Source organism: Hesperophylax consimilis, chromosome 21, assembly GCF_061612785.1.
Source record: "Hesperophylax consimilis isolate HC1 chromosome 21, BYU_Hcon_1.0, whole genome shotgun sequence".
NCBI classification, from domain to species: domain Eukaryota; kingdom Metazoa; phylum Arthropoda; class Insecta; order Trichoptera; family Limnephilidae; genus Hesperophylax; species Hesperophylax consimilis.
In genome coordinates, this window is record NC_142856.1 from 26,094,312 (window position 1) to 26,108,385 (window position 14,074).

At 37.0% G+C, this 14,074-nt stretch overlaps 1 protein-coding gene across 1 annotated transcript in view; it reads left to right on the top strand.

Annotated features, from left to right (window-relative positions):
- Positions 1-14,074, top strand: part of Sbf (SET domain binding factor) — a 181,566-nt gene that overhangs the window by 85,682 nt on the left and 81,810 nt on the right. The window contains exons 4-7 of the mRNA XM_089644755.1: positions 8,805-8,918; positions 10,051-10,270; positions 10,813-11,054; positions 13,789-14,048. Of these exons, the coding sequence (XP_089500881.1) occupies positions 8,805-8,918; positions 10,051-10,270; positions 10,813-11,054; positions 13,789-14,048 (836 nt within the window). The remainder of the gene's footprint in view (positions 1-8,804; positions 8,919-10,050; positions 10,271-10,812; positions 11,055-13,788; positions 14,049-14,074) is intronic.

A 14,074-nucleotide genomic window follows, 5' to 3' on the forward strand; every position in this document is an offset into this window, starting at 1 on the left:
TAGTTTGTCCCAACCTAACCTCACATAATCGACGCTTGAAAATCGACCTGTTCTCAGAATTTCGATGACCGATTTGTGGGAAGAGTTGTTCAAAGCAGTGATGGGTAAAATTGAAACATCCGACATTTTGATAATCTAATAATGTTGCGCATTATCACAACCAAAGTTTAGTATAACACAGTACTCCCACAGATGCATAGCTTGCATACAGAATGTTTTTAAACTTTTTGGTACTTCAGAGAAGAAATACAGTGAAATTGAAATTTTTTATTTTTAATATAAAACATAAGTGTGAGTGGGGGGAAGAGATAGGCCGGACGGGGAAAGGGAACGTCTTTCACGCCTCCACCCCCACTTCAGCACATACTAATATATCTTCATCCATTATTTTGTAATGTTCAGTTAGTATGTATTTTGGCCGGAGGAAGGAACGGTTGTTCCGAAACCGGTCAGGTTTGGTATAAAAAATAGCGTTTCAAACAAAGTATTGTTGCTTTTTCGTTTATAATGGATAACCACAAAGTTATAGCTACATAAAATAGTAGCTCATTAACGTCAATTTTCAATAATTTTGCATCCCGTTAAAATATGATTCAAGTAACCAATCATCACGCCATTTCCCCGTGTAAGTACAGAGAGCATGAACTGCAAAACAACACGGTCTTAGCACACACTCCTTGCTTCAATTACATTCATACATTGTCTCATACGGACGCGGTATGGTATTTATTCTTAGTATTTTTTTATGCTGTGTTAATAAAAATAAAAATAAATTAATACCCTACTGTTATTCTTACTCTTGACATAGGTACTCAAGTATTTAGCTCGCTTGATCGTGCCATGTATTCCTCGGGCGTCACCGACTTCTTATGCCATTTTCATTCACGTCATAAATATTCTTCTTATACTCCTCTGTCCGTTCATTCGCTCTACGTGCCTAAAACATCTAAGCGTCCCTTTCATAATCTTATTCATTACACTTATCGATCATACATGGTTTTACCACACGTCCGCCGCCGCAGGGACCTGATTTCTACTATGTTAAGATTAAATATTATGATTTTCTTACATTAGATTAACAGTAGGAAAAAATCCCTCAGGGGGTATGTTGTGTGAAGGGTATTTTAGGGAAAGTAAGGAGATAAAGTTCTGGGAAGGAAAAAGTATGAGGGGTTGATAGGAATCAATATGGACGTATAATCCATCCCTCCCGCTGCAGTGATCAGTCGATAGAGAGTCCGGCTGGAGCAGTCAAAAGGTCTCCCTCAACTAGTCTCTCCCGATTCGATCCGCCACGCAGTAGGAGGGCAAACGCATCCGCAGCCAAGACCTAGACAAACCTCACCCCATGATCACGGGCACTCCTGCTAAGTCACCAAACGTACAATACATCTAATACCAAAACCCGCTTTAATTGTAACAATTCTAAGACTGAACATTTCAAACACTCGCTTGTACCTAGATTACATGAAATTAGTAATAGGTACGCAGATGTAGCGGATCTGTTTAATTGTACAGAAGCTAGGTACATCTTTTAAATCATGACCAATAAAATGTAAGTCCACTCATACTTACGTAAAAAGTCAAATAAATATGTATATAAAATGGGGCAACTGAGGAAACTTGGGTCAATAATAATAGTCAATACGGTGAACCAACAGCTTGATTGGCACTTAATACCTACTTTCAACCAAAACCTGAAAATAAATGCATACATTTTAGCTATTGTAATATATTATATCATGTATCTATACTATCATGTATTTCAATCAATACTAATCTAACCTAGTCTACCTATAAGTTTTGCATGTACTTGTATCTCTAACTTTTTATATCCATGTAGAGTTTTTGTTAATTGTATATTTTCTGAGGTCACTGTTTATAATTTACTGTATATTATGGTATATTTTATACCGTTGATATTAAAATAAATAAATCATTCTAGTAGACAATAGGAGTCTTAAGAAACTGAAAGAATTTGCCTCGGGAATTTTCTTTACAATATAACTAGCTGAAGTCCGTCGCGTTTTTTTTTTCCTTTTGATTTCGTCTTTCAAGTGTGGAAATTTCATCAATCTCGGAATAAAACTGTTGATTTGTACAAAAAATAAAGCTCTGCCGCCACAGACACCCTTCTTTATATAGAGATAATTTTATCTTTGTTGTTGACAAATTAGAGAGACGATCAGATATTTACCTTTCGAATGAACACCGTTAGTAAAGTTGAAAAATCACGAAATCTATCAAAAATTTAAACTGACTGACAATCAGTTCTAATTTTGAAAACGACACTTAAATTCAACGCTAATTTCAGTTCATCGAACCAGATTTCACGCAGGAATAACCAACGCCCGCACAGTCAACCGAAATTGATTTTTGAAGATGATATTTATTTTCATAGAATGAAGAGTTTATTTGACTTGCGTTTTGGCAAGTAACATTTATGTATAAAACTATGTATTATTATTTTTTTTTTTGTATTAGGCAATACATTATTATTGTACAGTGTTGGCTATCGGGAGTGGGTTTGTTTTTTTTGCACGATGTTTCACTCACTTCACAGTATTATCATCTCTTAAAAATAGTAGGTGACCGCATCGGACACGAATTCTCATGATGCAGTCGCAATCGGCCGCAAAGGTGATGTAAATCTAGTAAGACAATTACGAATTACGTATATTATTTTTAAGAGGAACGCTGCGCGGCCTTTTTCGTACAAAATATAATTTTGGATTTGGGGCCAAAATTCCCAATTGAATCATTGTTTTTTTTTAAAGCAAAAACTATAGTTATTATAACTCTAGTTGGAATAGAGTTAGAATAGAATATAATACAATTAGAATAGAATCTAGTTCGCATGTAAATATTCTGAACGACAGAATAAGGAAACTAACATTTATATTTAAATGTTTAAGAGATATTTTAAACGAAAAATTACTTAGGACGGGTTGTTTCGGAGAATTTGAACAATTCATCAAATTTCAACGTTAATTTGCGAGTTCTGTGAAAGTCCTATTCAAGTTCTGATATTATATCACTATAGGCTAGTTGCTTGGCAGAACTGAAATAATAACAGAACTAGAAAATATCTTTCGCAGAACTTTCATTGTAACAATAATCGCAGTGACAGCAGTTCGTGTTTACACTTTGCTCTTGCAAAAAAACTAAAAAAAACCTCCGAATTCGTGTGCAAACAGTATTTATATGGAAAATTTAAGTGCCAAAAAAGTTTATTTGATAAAACAGTAATAAAATAATACTATTCTAGCGGATTCTAAACATTTTTATCGAAAGTTTTAAAACAACCTAAGATTGTGTGTTTGTTCTCATTGAAATGTCCATCCCACCGATGCCTGATGAATGCTGCCATCGGCGTAAAAAAAGAATGCTGGATAAGATGACGTCCCCATCACAAAAAAAGGCCTCGGGAATGATTTCTCCAGTGGTTGAAGATGAGGAATCTGACGGAGCATCGGACTATTCCGACGTGTCTGAAAATGAGAGTGAAATCCCAGTGTCCTCAGTCCAGATACTGAACGACACTGAAGCAAGTCTAAGAGCACTCCAAGATGTCCTTGCTGAAAAGCAGTCAAGAGTCTCAAAGGATCAACAACTGCGGATAAGCGCATATGTATCCGCTGTATTCAGATCAGTTTCACAGCTGTTATTGGAACGAGAGGGCTTCAAAGCTGATCTGGCAACAGTCAATGCCAAATTAATAGTGGCAAAGGGAGAGATCGCGATTGAAAAAGCAGAAAACCAACACAGGTTAGAAAAAATATTGCAGTTGGAGTCAGATCTAGGACCAGTGATGCGTAGAGTAGCCGATGCCACGGAAGCAAGCCTATCGTTTGCCGATATTGTGAAAAATGGCCCACAGAAGATGATACCATCAATCAACCGCTCAGGACTTAACGTTGGGACCCCCAAACCTGCTGTATGCATCTTCCCAAAGCTAGATTCTACAAAAGATAGCGACGATACGAAACAGCTACTAAAAGATACATTACGACCATCAGAACTTGGAATCCGTGTGACGGGCATTAGGAGTATCCGAAACAAAGGCGTTGTAATCCATACTGCAACACAAGAAGATCAGGATAAAATACTGAAAACCCCATGTCTAGCAAACTCGGACACTCTAAGCGCTCGATTACCAACAAAACGGCTTCCAAGGGTGATTTTCTTCAACGTTCCTCGTGACCTAACGGACGAGTGCTTCCTAAAAAATGCCTTAGCAGGAGCCCAGGACAAAGCAGGCCTAGATTTCGCAGTAAAAAGTTGCAAGCTAAGTCACCTTGCTGGCGCTCGAACTGGATCAACTTGCCACCGGGTCTTCGAGGTTCCTGCCCACATTCGTCACGTGCTGGTGGAGCAGGGGAAAGTCTTTGTGGACTGGAATGTGTGCCGTGTTCGTGACTTCATTGGACTTACAGTGTGCTCCAAGTGCCAAATGATCGGACATTCCTTCAAGTTTTGCAAGGACCAGCAAAGATGTGGACACTGCGCAGGCGAAGGTCACGCCCGGATAAACTGCCCAAAAGCCGCCGCCGAGCCTGTCTGCGCCACCTGTACAAGATTTGGGAAGCCCGCTGCACATCCGACTGGAGACAAGGACTCCTGCCCGGCCTACAAGGCTGCCCTTGCCAAGGACTTTGCAACTATTGATTATGGCGTCTAATTACATTGAAGAAGATGACGAGGTAGATTACGAAAATACTCATAATTTCTGTGATTGGCTAAAGTTTCATAGCAACTACAATATGGAAAATATTAATATTGTTCAGTTGAATGTTAGATCGATTTATAAATACTGGGATACTTTGAATGTCTACTTAAATACTTGTTGGAAGCATATTCATGTGTTAATGTTATGTGAAACGGCTATAACACCGAATCTTGTCTGTCTGTATAATATTCCTGGATTTAATTGTTACAACTATTGCCGAACTAAAAAATCTGGAGGAGGTATATTGCTATATGTTCGAAATGAATTCACATTTCAACAGAAAACATTAGAAACAAATCATTTTGAATGTGTGCTTGGCTCTATGACACTTCCAAACAAGAGTATTTTAAACATCATAGCAATATACCGCCCCCCCAACTCTAGCCAACCACAATTTATTAATGAAATATTTGCCATTCTGCATTCTATAAGCCCCAAAGAAAATGTTTTACTTATAGGAGATATTAATCTAGACTTGTTAAATTGTCAAAACCCTATTATTATGACATACGAAAATATAATGTCGGATAATTATTTAATCAAATGTATTTGTGACGTAACTAGAGAAGCAGTTTTAGCAGGAAAAGTTACTCGTACTTGTTTAGACCACATATTTGTCCGATTTAACAGTGGATGTAAACAAAGCGATTCTCTTTCCTCATGTGTATGTAATAATATTACTATAGCGGATCACTTTTTAACTGCAGTTAATATTAAATATAGTGCAAGGAAAGAAGCCCCAGAACACGGGGAAAGAATTTCGTTTTTATCGCAAAACAAAATCGACAAAAACATTCATAATTTTAAGTGGCACTCCTTGCTTGAGGAACAAGATTGCAATATACTATATAGTAAAATTAAAAACAACTTTAAGAATTTGTATGAACAGAGTAAAATCGTTATGAATTATAAACCCAAAAAAAGACCTCTGTCAATAAAACCTTGGATAACTTCTAATATCTTAGAAAACATTTATAAAAAAGATTCATTGTACAGAAGGTGGAAGAATTTTCCTAGCAATCAATTCTTTGAATTGGAATATAAAACTTTCAGAAATAAGGAGACAAAAGAAATTATTAAATGTAAGTCTACCTTTTTTAACAATAAATTCAAAAATTATTTTGGAAATACAAAAAAAACTTGGGATGAAATAAATAAATTATTAGGACGCAAGTCCAAAAGTAGTTGTGACGAAATAATCTCGAAATATATGTTAAATACGAATAATGAAGAAACCGTAGCAGATAAGTTTGTTGAATATTTTACAAATAGTGTTAGCTCTATGATACATAAATGTGATTATTTAGCATCGACCGTCAGGCCGAATGAAGTGCAACATAGTATGTACCTACCCAGAGCTACCTGCCAAGAAATCAATATTATTGTTAGCAAATTAAACAATTCAAAGTCACCAGGGATTGACAACATTCGAATGTTTGACATTAAGACACATATTAATATTTTAGGGCCTGTTATAACACACTTTATCAATTTAATTTTATCGCAAGCAGTAATACCAGATGAAATAAAAAGTAGCATCATTAGGCCAATTTACAAAGGGGGCAAACATACAGATATTCAAAATTATAGGCCAATAAGCATATTGCCAGCCCTAGAAAAAATACTTGAAAAATACATTTCCATAAAACTTAATAAATATCTAGAATCTTTCTCTTTGTTGGATCCCAACCAATATGGATTTCAAAAGTAAAAAAGTACGGAAATGCTGCTTCAGGAATTTTCAAATCACATAAATTATGAATTAAATCTAAAAAAACAAGTTTTGGTTTTATTCATAGATAACTCTAAGGCATTTGATACCATTGATACAAATAAACTATTAGAAACACTGGAGGCAATAGGAATTAGAGGAAAGCTGCTAGTTTTATTAAAAAATTTACTAACTGATCGACAAATAAGAGTAAAAATTCTTAAAAAATTTAGCAAAATAAAATATATCTCAACAGGTGTTGCACAGGGGTCAATTCTAGGGCCAACCCTTTATATTATTTATGTCTCAATTATGAGAAAATTGTTTTCATTTGTTAAACATTTTGTATATGCAGACGATACGGCGCTCGTAATATCGCACGAAGATCTGGTTACTGCAATGAACCTTATGCAACATGATTTTATTGCCCTACTGAAATGGTCGCATGATGCAGTCCTCTTTATAAACGCCAAAAAAACTAAAATTATGCACATCAGATCTCCACACGCCAGATGTAATGTAATTCCTTCATTATATACACACACATTTGACTGCATACATAAAAATGTTGCACAGCCCTGTTCATGTGAAACCATTGATTTTGTCAAAAGTTATGTATATTTGGGTGTTACTATTGACTGCTACATGAAATGGGATGTACAAATTGCTAATGTTTGTAAACGTCTACGAGCTACTGTGGGTAGGATTTATAAAATAAAATATTTCGTGCCTATAAGTACTTTAAAGTTAATCTACTTATCTCTGGCTGAATCCACTATACGTTATGGAATTACTTCTTGGGGACATTCTTGTAAAACTAATATAAGCTATATACAAACATTACAAAACTCCATTATAAAATTGTTAATCCATAAATATGACAATCAACACAGAAGTAACATTAAATTAATATATTATACAAGTCTCTGAATATTTTACCTGTCAGAGGATTATTGTTTTATAATATTGTAAGTCAACATGTTATATTGTCTGATTCATTGTATAGGGAAAGAGTTTGCCATAAACATAACACAAGATTCACTCAAAATGAAGGACTGGTAGTTCCGAAATGTACTAATAAATATGGTGAAAGAACTTTAAACTATATAGTACCCAAAATGTTTAACTTATTACCAATGACAATTAAAAATAATAACATGTATACTGCTAATGTTAAATATAATCTAAGGAAATGGTTATTGGATAATAATGATCTATACTGATGCCCCTGAAATGGAATTCATATTCTTAGAAAATGGAAAAACAATTATTTTGTAATACCTGACTACCTACCTCTATTTATGAAACTATTGATGTACTTGTTGATAATACTAATTTGTTCATACATTTATTTTTACTTGCTTATTTTATAAGGCTTTTATGTTTTATGTTGATAATACTAATTTGTTCATACATTTATTTTTACTTGCTTATTATATAAGGCTTTTATGCTGCTATTTAAACTTTTCTGCAATGTAACCAATTTATGTAATTATGTACCGTTCAAATTGTATCTTATGAGTGTATAAATGTTGTCTCTATGTCCCTGCTGACAAACTACATAAGTAGTTTAGCGGGTTTAAATGTGAATAAATAAAAAAATAAAAAAAACTCGCAAATAAACGTTGAAATTTGATGAATTGTTCAGATTCTCCGAAACAACCCGTCCTAAGAAGCACATACTTCGCTTTCTGTCAATCAATTATACAATACAGCATTAGGATGGGGCGGTAAAAAAAAATCAAATACAAACAATTTATATATCACAAAAACTAATTATAAAAACAATTTAAAAAAAACCCTATTCATATTCGTCCGAACTTTTACTGTAACTATAAACTGTTAACTGTATTGTATTTATTTGTAATTCGTGTATCTTTTTGTTATTAATAGAATTATTTTGTTATATATATAAATCTGCTACATTATTTATTTGTTTTTTAGATTATAAAATATGTCATTAACCTACGTTATAATCCACGCGTTCATAATTATTAAAGCGTTAAATAAATTATTTTATGAAAATACACTATGCAAGTTATGCTTTAAAAGGAGACCGGTTGTAGAGGCCAAAGGGTCTCCCCAAACCAGCCTCTCCCGATCCGGCCCTCTACGCAGCTGATGGGCATGCGCATCCTGAACACACCTCACCCGATGAACCCGGGCACCCCTGCTAAATCACCAAAAATAGCGAACCACTTGGGGTGACCTATGGCAGAGGTGTTGGTTATCGAATAAATGGTTCGGTACGCCCGAAATCTTCCATGTTTGTCGGTCTTTGAGGTGACGTTTGATCATGGTTACTGTATTTTGTTGTTAGTCAGCAATAGTCTGAAACTAATGCCCTATAATCGCTTGTTTCAGGAGGAGGACCCCGTGGAGGGAGGACGGCCGCCGGCAATCGCGCATCACAGCATCATGTACGCGCCCAAGTGTCTGGTGCTCGTGTCCAGGCTTGACCACATCGAGACCTTCAGGGTAAGTCACCTGAATACCTTTATCTATTGTCATTTCTTCCTACAGAATACTGTAACCGATGGGGGGGATTTATACCCATGATTATATACCTCTGATTGAACTTCATCAGTACCCATAACTGATTTGCCTTTTCGATTGTATTCACTCGACGATCGCTGATCGAATCGACCTTAGTATTGCCTAGTTATATGATCAAATTATTTTTGTAGCTATCTGTGAAATCTTTCTGATTATCCTGTTAATTTTCATTCCGATTTTCTTTCCGACAGTTACGGCTGTCTTTTCCTATCCCGGTTTTGGCCTTATCATGATAACTTATAAATTTCACTGTTTTTCGGTCAAATTTTCTATGGCCTTTCTTGCCCTGACTATCGGCAAACTGATAGACATTGTTACTGCCTCGATATCAAGTATCTTTCTGATTGCCCTATTAATATTCGTTTATTATCTTTGCAACATTCTTTTCAAGTGCTTCTCAATTTTCGAGTGCCTTATCAATCACTCTTGCGATCGCCTTTCGATTGTCATCACGACCGGCCGATGTGACATAACTCCGTGATCCTTAATAGATTGGATACACCATGTCTATGTGTCGATGTTATTATAAAATACATACATCACATGCGCCAACATTCTTCACCGCCACCACTTCTACCTGTCAATTTTTCCTTCCAATTCCTTGTGCCGATTCTAAGTCTGTTTCAGCTTTTGAACAAATTGTGATCAGCAGAATAGGGCAACTATCGTGTTGTTAAGAATGTCAGCTTATTAAAATTTAATGGAAAGCTGAAATGTCAAAAAAACACATGGCGCTGAGTAACCATTTGATGACTTTGTCACACGCGAATTTTCGCGGAACAACTGGGTCTAAGTAGCTGTATCAGCGTTCCTCTACCTTTTTAGGTTTTGGTTTATCTGTTTGGTTGGGTTAGGTTATGTAAAGAAGGGTATGCGCTATGCACAATGCGATCGTTAGCATGTCGATAGGGCCGCGCAAAAACTTGCATTTTTATTTTAGATTGTCTTTTGCGTCTGTAAAAGTCATGTGCCGATTTAAACATTGTAGCTTATCAGTTATTCTCACAATTTTATTCCTCTTGTTTATATTGCGAATATTATCTGTTTTTCCCAGAACTGCCTCGGCATCATGTACACCGTGTACGTGGAGAACATCGGCGTGCCCCTCGAGATTTTGGTGGGCAACGTGCTGGGCTGCATCCAGGTGCCGGGCCCCGGCGGGCCGCAGGTCAGGTTCAGCATCGGCGCCGGGGACAGGCAGGCGCTGCAGCCGCCCACCAGCGCCTCCCTGCCCGTCACGCACTCCTCCGTGTACACGCTGTTCCAAATGATGGGTGAGTCTTTTCACCTGATTATTTCACACTACTTCCACTTTTTAAAGGCCTTTAATACTTTAAACCATGATATGCTACTAAATAAGGTAACTCTTTTCAACTTTTTTGACAGCTGTTTAAAATAATCACTGTATACAAAATTTTATTTTTGCGGTTTGGCGTACTCCAGGGCTCCAATGTAGGACCCCTCCTCTTTTCTATATTTATATACTTTCATGAGTTTGTTATTGTTTCACCTAAGTATTCCTCTCAAACAAGTTAATTAGTTAAATAATATATCTTAGCAAGGAAAAATTAAACATTCTATTTACCAAAAAATACATTCGACAAACATAGAAAAGACAGAAGGTTGAGGGAGCACATTTTGTTGAAGCTGGTTTTGTCTCACCCCTTTTTGCACACAAATATGTTGAGTATGAGTGGTGCAGGAATCTAACAGTAGTTGGAAATGATTACCAACATCTTTGCAAACCCTTTGTGATTCATTATATTAAATATTTGTTTTGATAATGTCTATTCACGTAAATATTATTCTTTCTCAGGTATCCAAAACGTTGTCACTTTGTGGTGTGGTGTAATGACCGAACAACGTGTGCTTTTTCGATCTCGTGCGTACTCCCGCTTATCCGAAGCATGCCGCGCTCTCACGGCGCTCATGTTCCCCTTCCGCTACGCACACGTCTACATTCCGCTGCTACCCGCTGGCTTGACGGAGGTGCTCAACACGCCCACGCCCTTCGTGATGGGGGTCCACGCCTCGTTGGAAGAGGAGACCGAGGACTTGGTGAGTGGATTGGTATGTCATTAGGTGTTCGGTGAGTGGATTTTTTCTTTTCTCGCAGTGTCCTAATCTTTATTTCATGATGTTACTATTTTAAATCTTTATTCAATACATTTGAATGAAATCAATTGGAGGCAATTTAGGGAGAGTGGTGGTGAAATGTCCCTGCTGCAGTGTGAAACAGATCGTGCAGCGAAGCGCTCGTCGATCAAGATGGCGATACTAGGCACAATAGCACACTGTGTGTCTCAACGCTAGCCAACCTGATATCGGTCCCATTTTTAACCGGAGATTTCGGGCCGATTTGATCAAGGATTAATTAACTTATCCTTTAGTTAGGCTAGAACTAAACTCCGAAATGTTCTGTATTGTTCATCACCCCGTTTAGGGGGTGGGATTGACCCGTCCTGTATTAACCCAGGTGATGAATCCCCCGCGAAAGCTGTCCCGCGACCCGCCTGCGCCTCCCCCATCGCCAACTGGCCTGAGGTGCGACCACGCGGACTCGGTGCCCTTCCACCCTGCCCGATGCTCACTCTTTCCTCAGTGTCTTCAGGCATTTTCCCCCTCTTTTCAACTACAGTTCGTCGATGGCCAAACCAGGTCTCACTTGCGGTCTGGCTGACCGCTGGGTGCATTCTCAATGGGACTGCCCGGCGACAGCGGTTTAGCTGTCCTGGGTATGCGATGATACAAGTTTGTAACCTTGTATACTTGACGTGTGCGGTGAAGGAGGAAACCATATTTTTTTTTTTTTTATAATGCCGTTGGGAAAGTGGTGGTATCTAGGGTGCTCCCCACCACTGCCCCGATATTGCCTCCGATTGCAGGGAGGTGTACAAGGCCTTTAAGCTTTTTGTGAGTGGATTACCTTTGTGTGATCCTTTCCTTGATTGACTTAATGACGGTGTTCCTTTTTTAAAGATTTATATAATGCATTTGAATGTTCTGCTAAGTATTTAGTGAGTTAATTTCCATTTTCTCGGAGTACGATACTCTTTATTAATGTCGGTGTTCCTTTTTTAAATATTTATTCAATGTATTTCAATTTTCACCTTTTCTCGGAGTGCATTACTCTTTATTAATGACGGAGTTCCTTTTTCAAATCCTTATTCAATGCATGCCATTGTTCTGGGAAATGTTAGGTGAGTGGATTTCCCTTTTTCTCAGAGTACAATACTCTTTATTAACCGCGACGGTGTTTTTAAAATCTATAAATAATCAATGCATGCCGATGTTCCGGGGAGTGTTTGGTGAGTGGATCTCCCTGTTCACAGAATGCTATTCTCTTTCTGTTGGTGTTTACTTTTTAATTTAATACAAACTTTAAACATTGAGATGTTCTGGGATATTGGTAATTTTTATTTCTTTGCAAGCTTTATTATCTGCTATGTAAAAATTGACAGTTGTCATTTTTGTTTTGAATTCGACATGAAATTGTCATTGTTTATTTCTATAAGCCTCATTCATTCATTTTTAATCTTTCGACATAAGATTAGAACTCATCTACCACAAATTTTTGTCAGACTTCAAGAATTCTTAATATTATTACCTAAGGTGCATAAGATGCAAAATCGAAGGGGCACTAGTGAGATTTTGGTAGTTTGGAGTTATCTATTATACACGGCCAAATGAATTTTTAAGTGATGACAGATACATAATATAATAGTGATCCAGTAGTAGGAATGGAACAAATAATAAGTTCACATAAACAGATTTATTAAAGGAGCACACACTTTACCCTGTCCTTTGCTAAGGAAATTTAACTCTGTCCTGTTCAAGGGTTTTCCTGCCATGTGAATTTAGAGCCTAACTGTTTAATATTGATTACTGTTAAACCAAAGTTGTTGCTTTAGTATTTATTGAAGTGGTATGCTATTATAGCCTTCTTGTATCTACATTTTACGCAATAGAACACATAATATTTCTGCGAAAAGTATTAACTGCATGCAATCTAGGTACAATATCTAAATGACTCAGTGGTCATATTATTGTTATAATTAAATAGACTTTTGGATCGAATAGTTCTTTTTGGTATATGAGAGACAATTATTAGGCAATTTTCTCTTATTTAATCAATAAAATAAAATACTTCCTCTGAAATCATATGATTTGTAAGTAGGTACTTAATTATAAACCATATAATATTTTTTGTAAACATTTTTATTTATTTCGAAAATAAAAAATTATACAGCTTGTTCAAAGACATGTCAAAATATCAATGGCAATTCTTTATTCAAACTTTCTTCTGGCAGGTAGGTACCATAATATTGAAAAGTTTAGTCAAAGTTAAGCCTTGTCAAATAGCCATGTAATCAAAGTAAGGTTTGCTTGAATAATATAGTGGATGCAGCAGATTTTAGAAAATGCAAATCCGTCAACTATCTAGTCAAAGTTAGCCACCTAGTTAAAGTGAATAATAAAGTGGATGTAGCAGATTTCGAAACTGTCAGCGAAAATTACAAACAAATTTACAGACAGATAAAATGCCAGACGTTTGAGTTAAAACAGGAGTCAATCAGGGCTTATCACCAATAACATTAACAATTAGAAGAAAAAAAAGAAGTTTTATTTGTAGTATTTTTTCTCTACCCGATATGAATATTATCAAAGAAAATGAAGATCTCTTGTGTTTTAGCAAACTAATCTTCGATTGTTGTATAATAGAAATTTAACATGTACACTCAATTTATTGTGTTCTTTTTCTTTTAACTGACAAACACAATTTAATTTCCAGATGGACGTGTTGGTTGCCGACCTGGACGGTGGTGCGCTCATGGTGCCGAGCGGTGTGACCCTGCCCCGTCCCTGCGAGCCCCTCCTGGAGCGCGCCCTGTCGGCCCTGCGCGCCTGCATGCAGCCCGCGCTGGCCGCCGCCGACAGGGCCTTCCCGCCCCCGCAGGGCCAGGGCCCCGCGCCCCAAGATCCCGCCCTGCTGGACAAGCACATACGAGCCGTGTTTATGCGGCTGTTTGCTCAGCTGATGCAGGGATACAGGTGAATCCTAGGCCAAGAAAGCCTCT